General features: G+C 59.5%; 1 protein-coding gene across 1 annotated transcript in view; it reads left to right on the forward strand.

Moving 5' to 3' along the window:
- The first annotated feature begins 1081 nt into the window (after positions 1 to 1081).
- CHADL (chondroadherin like) overlaps positions 1082 to 8341 on the forward strand; it is a 7624-nt gene continuing 364 nt past the window's right edge. The window contains exons 1-5 of the mRNA XM_007454100.1: positions 1082 to 1089; positions 2622 to 2790; positions 3354 to 5048; positions 5565 to 5731; positions 6389 to 6622. Of these exons, the coding sequence (XP_007454162.1) occupies positions 1082 to 1089; positions 2622 to 2790; positions 3354 to 5048; positions 5565 to 5731; positions 6389 to 6622 (2273 nt within the window). The remainder of the gene's footprint in view (positions 1090 to 2621; positions 2791 to 3353; positions 5049 to 5564; positions 5732 to 6388; positions 6623 to 8341) is intronic.

Below are 8341 nucleotides of genomic sequence, written 5' to 3' on the forward strand. Positions count from 1 at the left end.
CGCAGCCAAAAAAAAAAAAAAAAAGCCAGACATAAAAGGATAAACACTGGGAACTTCCCTGGTGGTCCAGTGGTTAAGACTCCGCGTTTCCAATACAGGGGGCCTAGGTTTGATCCCTGGTCAGGGAACTAGATCCCACATGCCAAAACTAGGACCCAGCGCAGCCAAATAAATGTTAATAAAAAGTCTGTGTGTGGTGTGACACTATTTCTTATTTGTTTTTTGTTTTTAAAGCCAAACAACAGTAATGAAAGCTGCATTTCCACCAGAAACACAGATCTAAAATATAGGATCTGAAAAATCATAGCATACATAAAGGTTTTAAATGTTTGCTATGGTCTAGATAAACTATTTCATTTTTTAAAAAAATGCACATGTCCCCAGGAAGATAAGTATTTAGGTATTCTTTGCAACACTATAATAACAAAAAAACTGGACGCAACCTAAATGTCCAAGATTAATGAATAAGTTGATACACTTATACAGTGGAATACTATACAAGTCAAAATGAATATAACTAAGAAGAATCAATTTAGATAGTTCCCTGATGTTGAGTGAAAAAAAACAAATTTGCAGAATAATTTATGTACAGTGTTAAAAAATGTATGTAAATGTATTATAATCACAGACAGGGCAGAGTTAACTGTTCTTGAGCAGCTACTATGTGCCAGGTGCCTACCTTAACCCCCGGAGCAACCCTATGAGCTAGTTACAGATACTCTGTCTTTTCACAGAGTAGGAAACCGAGGCTCGGTGAGGTGCAGCCCTGCCCAGGGACACAGCCGGAGGAAGCCTAGGTCTGGGACCCACTGGCCAGCCCCTTGAGGCCCCTCCCTGCTCGGCCGGTCCAGGGACTCGGGTCTCAGGCCTGGGCCAGGATTCTGTGCAAGAGGCCCTGCAACTTCAGCCGCTGCTCCCACCATGCCCGCCCCTCCCTCACCTCACAATGCCTCCCATTCAGCCCTGTCCCCGCTGCCAGGTCTGAGGGCTGGGAGGGGGGCTCCCGCTGGCATCCAGGCAGGGACCGTTGCCAGCCTTCCCCTGTGCTGCATTTCCAGGCTGGACTGGTCGTGCGATCGGCATGGCGGGGTGAGTCTGGGCCCTGCGGTGGCAAGGTGGGTTAGAGAAGCTGAGTGCCTACAGGCAAGCCCCTGCCCCTCTCTGGGCCTCTCAGGGACTGGGGGACAGGGGCTCTGGGATCCCCCGGGGCAGAGATTCTCCAAGGGTCTCTCCAAAATGGGTTCCGAGGAAGACGGTGAATGTGGCCGCTCCCAGGAGCTCCCCTGGGCTAGTCCTCCAGGAGCCCGTCTGAGCACTAGGCAGGCCTGAGGCCTGGACGCTTGTCCTTCAGGGATCTGTCCCCACACCCCCGGCCTGCCCTGAGCCTCAGCCTCACTACAGCTCTACAGGATGCCACCAGCCCCAAAGCTGGGCTGGACCCTGGGACCCCAAGGAAACTGAAAACCGCATGGTGACAGCCAACCCAGTGAGTGGAAACACGGGAGGCTCAGGGTGGGAGTCAGCCCAGGGATCAGGAAGTGTTGCTCAGAGAGCTGAGGACAGAGGGAAACACTGGTGAGGCAGCGAGGAGGGAGCTGCTTTGCGTGCTGATGGTGGGGGAGCCCGGGGTGACACTGAAGGGTCTGAGCAGGTACCAGTTGGGGAATCAGGAGTCAGGATTTCCCAGCAAAGGCAGTGAGGAGAGGCTGGAGGGTTTTCAGCCGGCGGTGTCAGGGCCTGTCTGTATCTTGGAAATTTCCCTTTGGTTGTTGGTGGTGAGCGGAAGTGGGGAAGCCAGGAGTGCCACCGTGGCGCGGGTCTCCCTGTGGAGAGGCAGGCGGTAGTTGTGAGGTAAAGGGGTCCAGCTGCGTATTGGGTAGACGGGGAGTGGGTGGACAGACAGGAAAGTGGACAGACCTTGCCCAAAGCACAGCCCCAAGGCCATACCCGCAGTTCCCCCCATCCCAGGCCAGGCCAGCGGGGTGGCACTAAGATGAAGAGAGGACAACAGACGAATAAACAGGAGAGAAGTCGGAGCCCCTTGCTTGCCTGTCAGAGTGGCTCTGACCAGCCATTAAGGCTCCTCAGGGCTTTCGGATCCCATGACACCTGGTCCCCCAAGTCGTGCCAGCCCTGGGTCCTCCCCTCCGGCTGCCAGGCTGTCTTCTCGAGGTGGGTGCCATTACGCTCCCTGCCACCACGGTGCTGATGCCACTTCCGTCTGAGGAATGGCTGATTCTCTCTCCACCGCCAACCTCACCCTGGGAGGACACAACTCCCCCTGGACCCGGGGGCCTCTGCACAGCCTGGGCACACCTCTGAACTGCATTCGGCAAGGCCTCACTGAGCCACTGGGCACACAATCAAAGGGACTTGCCAGGTTGCCTTTCTGAGCCTGTTTCCTCTGGTGTAAAACCGGGATAACAATGCAATCTATGCTCTGTGGAGGGGCTGGAGGCTCCAGAGCATTACCCTGGCTGGAGGCTCAGGGTAATGATAGCTTCCCTGGGGCCAAAGGAGGAAGACATGTGAGGGGCTCTGGGACAAGAGCTGGGGCTCAGTGAGTGGACAGTGTGGGACCCTTGCTCCTGTGAACACCTGACCCTTCTTCTCTCTGCCAGGCCCCAGAGTGTCTCCGTGGTGCTGCTGCTTCCTCTGCTGCTGCCACTGGGGCCAACCTGGCATGCAGCTGCCCAGCGCTGCCCACAGACCTGCGTCTGTGACAATTCCAGGCGGCATGTGGCCTGCCGGCACCAGAACCTCACCGAGGTGCCGAATGCCATCCCTGAGGTCAGCAGGGCAATATGGGGTGGTGGGGGGGACAGCAGGAGGAGCCCGGGCTGGCACCAGTGGATCTGCCATTGCCGGGCTGGGAGGCCTTGGCAAGTCACTTTTCCTCTCTGAGCCTCAGTCTTCACATCTGTAAAATGGGAATGATAATAACCAACAACAGGGAGACAATCTATTTAAAATGCTATGCAATTGGAACAAGTTAGGTGACCTATATAGATACAGCATTGAGTTAATTACAGGCCCTGTGGCAGAGAACTGGGGATATACTGGACTAAGGTATGGTCTCTGTCCTATGGAGTCAAGAGCTAGAGGAAAAGGGTGAAAGTAAAGGGGCAGTGACAATTCAATGTGAAAAGTGCTAGACTAGGGGATACCCAGGCGGCTGGGGAGGAAAGCTTCCAGGAGGAGGTGTCAGGGAGCAGGATGAAGAGAATGAAAGAAACATGAGGGGGAAGAGAGTGTTCCAGGTGAGGGAACAGCACGTGCAAAGGCCAGGGTTAGCAAGGGGCACAGGCCGTGGTCCTGGTGCCTCTCAGCCTCCCCTACCTCTCCCTGCTCAGCTGACCCAGCGGCTGGACCTCCAGGGCAACATGCTGAAGCTGATCCCCCCAGCTGCCTTCCGGGACCTGCCTTACCTGACACACCTGGACCTGCGGCACTGCCAGGTGGAGCTGGTGGCCGAGGGTGCCTTCCGAGGCCTGGGCCGCCTGCTCCTCCTCAACCTGGCCTCCAACCGCCTGAACGCGCTGCCCCAGGAGGCGCTGGACGGGCTAGGCTCGCTGCGGCGGCTGGAGCTGGAGGGGAACCTGCTGGAGGAGCTGCGGCCGGGGACTTTCGGGGCGCTGGGCGCGCTGGCCACGCTGAATCTGGCCCACAACGCCCTCGTCTACCTGCCCGCCATGGCCTTCCAGGGCCTAGTGCGCGCCCGCTGGCTGCAGCTGTCCCACAACGCGCTCAGCGTGCTGGCCCCCGAGGCCCTGGCCGGCCTGCCCGCCCTGCGCCGCCTCAGCCTGCACCACAATGAGCTGCAGTCCCTGCCCGGGGCGACCCTGTCCCAGGCCCGCGGCCTGGCTCGCCTCGAGCTGGGCCACAACCCCTTCACCTACACGGGCGAGGAGGACGGGCTGGTGCTGCCCGGCCTGCGGGAGTTGAGGCTGGACCACGGGGCCCTGCAGGCCCTGGACCCCAGGGCCTTTGCCCACTGCCCCCACCTGCACACCCTGGACCTCCGTGGGAACCAGCTGGATGCCCTGCAGCCGCTGCAGGGCCCGGGGCAGCTGCGCCGGCTGCGGCTGCAGGGGAACCCGCTGCGGTGCGACTGCCGGGCTCGGCCCCTGCTCCAGTGGCTGGCGCGTGCGCGCGTGCGCTCGGATGGCGCATGCGGGGAGCCGCGGCGCCTGCGCGGCGAGGCCCTGGACGCCCTGCGGCCCTCGGACCTGCGCTGCCCTGGAGCCGGGGCGGAGGAGGAAGAGGAGGAGGTGGCGGCCGCGCGGCCCCGAGCCCCTGCCGGCACCTCCAAGGAGAAGGCTGGGGCGGCCGGGCCCTGCCCTCGCGACTGCGTGTGCGCCCCCGAATCCCGGCACAGCGGCTGTGAGGGCCGCGGCCTGCAGGTCGTGCCCCGCGGCTTCCCCAACGACACCCAGCTCCTGGACCTGAGGCAGAACCACTTCCCCTTGGTGCCCCGAGAGGCCTTCCCGGGCCTGGGCCAGCTGGTGTCTCTGCACCTGCAGCACTGCGGCATCACAGAGCTGGAGGCAGGTGCCCTGGCGGGGCTGGGCAGCCTGCTCTACCTCTACCTCTCGGACAACACGCTCTCCAGCCTCAGCGCTGCCTCCCTCGAAGGGGCGCCCTGCCTGGGCTACCTGTACCTGGAGCGCAACCGCTTCCTGCAGGTGCCAGGGGCCGCCCTGCGCGCCCTGCCCAGCCTCTTCTCCCTGCACTTGCAGGACAACGCTCTGGACCGCCTGGCACTGGGGGACCTGGCAGGCATGCGGGCCTTGCGCTGGCTCTACCTGAGTGGGAACCGCATCACCCAAGTGTCCCCCGGGGCACTGGGCCCCGCTCAGGAGCTGGAGAAGCTGCATCTGGACAGGAACCAGCTGCGAGAGGTGCCCACTGCGGCCCTGGAGGGGCTGCCTGCCCTCCTGGAGCTGCAGCTCTCGGGGAACCCGCTCAGGGCCCTGCAAGATGGGGCCTTCTGGCCCGTGGGCCGCTCGCTGCAACACCTTTTCCTGAACAGCAGTGGCCTGGAGCAGGTGGGCACAGGGGGAACAGGGGTGAGGAGAGGCAGCACGAGGGTCTACGCAGTTTGCGTTCACTCAACAAACACTGCCGCCCCTGCAGTGCCAGGCCCGAGGCTGGGCGTGGGGTCCCTGATATGAGCCCGACCCTGCGCCTGCCCCAGGGAGCTCAGGTGTGGGCCACAGACCAGGAGGAATGCTGTGCCACACGGAGGGGCTTGGCACGGAGGGCACTGCCGAGGCCTGGAGGAGGGAGGAGCGTGGATCCGTGGGGTTACCTACTGTTGCACACTTTGTGCCATTACGCGGGGGTCCAGGCATAGCAGAAAGAACCATGGACGGGGGGTCTGCGTGACTTGCGAAGGGCACGTGCTTTGGCATCAACCTGGGTTTCCACCCCAGCACGGCCCTTCCTGCCCATCTTGGGCTCTCTACTCCCCTTCTGCACGGGGAGCATGAGGCTCCCTCCCAGGCCTGGGGGTGGGACAGGCCTGGCAGGAGCTCACACCAGGGCCTGGCGCCTTCTTGCAGATTTCTCCCAGGGCCTTCTTGGGCCTGGGGCCCCGGCTCCAGAGCCTACATCTGCAAAAGAATCAGCTGCAGGCCCTGCCCGCCCTGCCTGGTCTGAGCCAGCTTGAGCTCATCGACCTCAGTGGCAATCCCTTCCACTGTGACTGCCAGCTGCTCCCACTTCACAGGTAAGCACCCCCAACTGAATGCCCCAGCTGGGGACCCACCAGCTGCTCTCAGTCAAGCCCTGGTGCCATCTGAGCACCTTTGGCGGGCGAGGATCCTTCCAGGGCCAGCTACCCTTCCTGGGGGAGCCAAACATACACGGGGCTTGGGTGGGCTTCTCTGAGCCCCTGTTCCCTCATCTATAAAGTGGGAATGAAATCTGCCCAGCCTAGTGGGGTGGGACCTAGTAAATGTGTGTGAGCACTTTACGTCATTGCCTAAGAAAGCAACAAGAACCGTGGAGTCTGGTGACCTGGGCTCAAATCCACCTCTGTGACTGAGCATCTACCTTTGAGCCATGTGGCCTCTCTGTGCCGGCCCCTCACCTGGAAAGGGGATGATAGCGATTGCATCCACCTCCTGGTGGTGGTCGTAAGAATTACATTAAATTAGATAGCTTATCTAGATTGATTTGAACAGCGTCTGGGTCTTCAGCCCTCTGGAACTGTTTATTACTGGCCCCCTGTTACAGGGAGGGGATTGAAAGTTGAAGCGACTTGCTCAGGGTCACATAATTGGTGAGTGGCCGAGTCCCACTGCCCCCACATAACTGAGGACCTCTTCGCTCTTCTCAGGAAAGCTCAGCACAGCAGCTTCCCCGAACCCCCTTTTCTCCTCAGGTGGCTCACTGGGCTGAACCTGCACGTGGGGGCCGCCTGTGCCGCCCCTCCCAGTGCCCGTGGCCAGAGGGTGAAGGCTGCAGCTGCTGTCTTTGAAGCCTGCCCGGGATGGGCTGCCAGGAAGGCCAAGCGGACGCTGGCCGCCAGGCCTAGTGCCCGGAGGACCCCCATGAGGGGAAGACGGCAGGGAGCGAACAAGGTTGGTCAGGGGCAGGTGCAGGGAGGCCTCGCTGGGTGGGTCAGGTTTTAAAGCCCTTGGGGTAGCAGGGGTCTGACTTGTCTTGGTCCCAATTTCATGAGGTTCTAGATCTGGGCAATGACCCTGTTGCTTCCGTTCAAAAATGTCTATCCCCCTCTCCTTACCTCCTCCACCTCTGGGCTCAGCCCAGAGTGGGTTTGTAAGGAAATGACTGTTTCATCCCACGGGACAATGGCCTTTCCGATTAAGCTGCAGCATCCCAGGACCCTAGGTATCCATGAGAAGAGCCCCACAGTGACTGTTACTGCAGGATTGCCGTTGATTCAGCCCGTTCCCACCTGATCTTGGGGGCCTCGCTCATCCCTGGGGCGGGAAGAGCAGGAGTGCAGGTGTGTGGTTGGTGCCATGGGTCGGACTCCATCACTCCCTTGACGTTACATTTGCTGTCCGGACAAACCCATTCACACTGGAATGCTCAGTTGTAGCAAAATCTCGCAGCTCATCAGAGAAGAGTGGGCAGGACATGGGCACCCCTCCACGTGGCGACCCGTGCTGGGTGGTGAGGGGATGTAGGGGAGGCAGACCTTAGAGGAAAGCCATGACCAGAACAGGGTGGGCTCTGGGAAGGAGGGGAGAGGGCTCTGCCTGCCTCTGGACCTGCAGCTTGAAGAGTTGGGGCACCTGGGGACCATCAGATGGTGTTTGTATTAGTTCCCTAGGGCTGCAGTACCATAAACTACCACAAGCTGGGTGGCTTAGAACCACAGAAATGTATTGTCTCACTGATGTGGAGGTTAAAAGCCTGGAATCAAAGTGCTGGCGGGGCTGTGCTTCCTCTGAGGCCTTGAGGGGAGGGTCCTTCCGTGTCCTGTCCAGCCTCCGCTGGCCCCAGATGTTCCTTGGCTGTGGCAGCACAAGCCCCGTCCCTGCCTCCACCATCACATGATGTCTTCCCGTGTCTCTCCACATCGTCTTCCTGCTGGATGTGTCCAAATTCCCCCTTTTTATGAGGACACGAGTCATTAGATCAGGGCCCACCCTAATGACCTCATTTTAACTGGATCGTCTCTGTGAAGACCCTATTTCGAAATAAGGCCTTATTCTGAGGTGTATCTTTTTCGTGGGGACTTAATTCAACCCGAAACAGTGTTCGTTGTGGAGGTCAGCTGGGAGTAAGGAAGAACCCCTAAAAAGGCCCCAGGCTGAAGGTGAGCATTCGGCCTTAGAAGCGATACCTGGAACCAGGGTCCATGATGGCGGCCATACTCAGAGAACACTTGGGCAGCACTTTCTGCCGGGAGTTGTGCTGATGAACAGCACCGGTGTGGATACTGAGCTTGACTTGGGAGCAGCAGCCCCAACAGGCTCACCTCCAGATCAGGACTCTCATTAAAAGGACCCCCACGCCAATCCCACATTTTGTAGCTGCGACAGGAATGGGGCCTCGCGGGCCACCCCATCCAACCACCCCTTCTGACACGGAGATATGCCACCAAACGGGCTTTTTGTTTTTACTTTGTTGAAAGTGGCAGCTTCCTCCCAGGAATACCAAGGCATCGAAGGATAAGGGCCCTGAGCCCTGGCAGGGTGTTCTGGGCTAGGGGACTTGCCTGGCTGAAGGCACCTGGCAGACGAGCCTGGGTTTGCTCCCACTGCTGTCATTTAACAGTTGTCAAGCCACCAAGTTACTGAACTTTAACGAGTCCTCTTTCACTTATGCTTAAAATGAAATCAGCGAGTTCTCCCAGGATTAC

This window comes from Lipotes vexillifer, unplaced genomic scaffold (genome assembly GCF_000442215.2).
Source record: "Lipotes vexillifer unplaced genomic scaffold, Lipotes_vexillifer_v1.1 scaffold382, whole genome shotgun sequence".
NCBI classification, from domain to species: domain Eukaryota; kingdom Metazoa; phylum Chordata; class Mammalia; order Artiodactyla; family Lipotidae; genus Lipotes; species Lipotes vexillifer.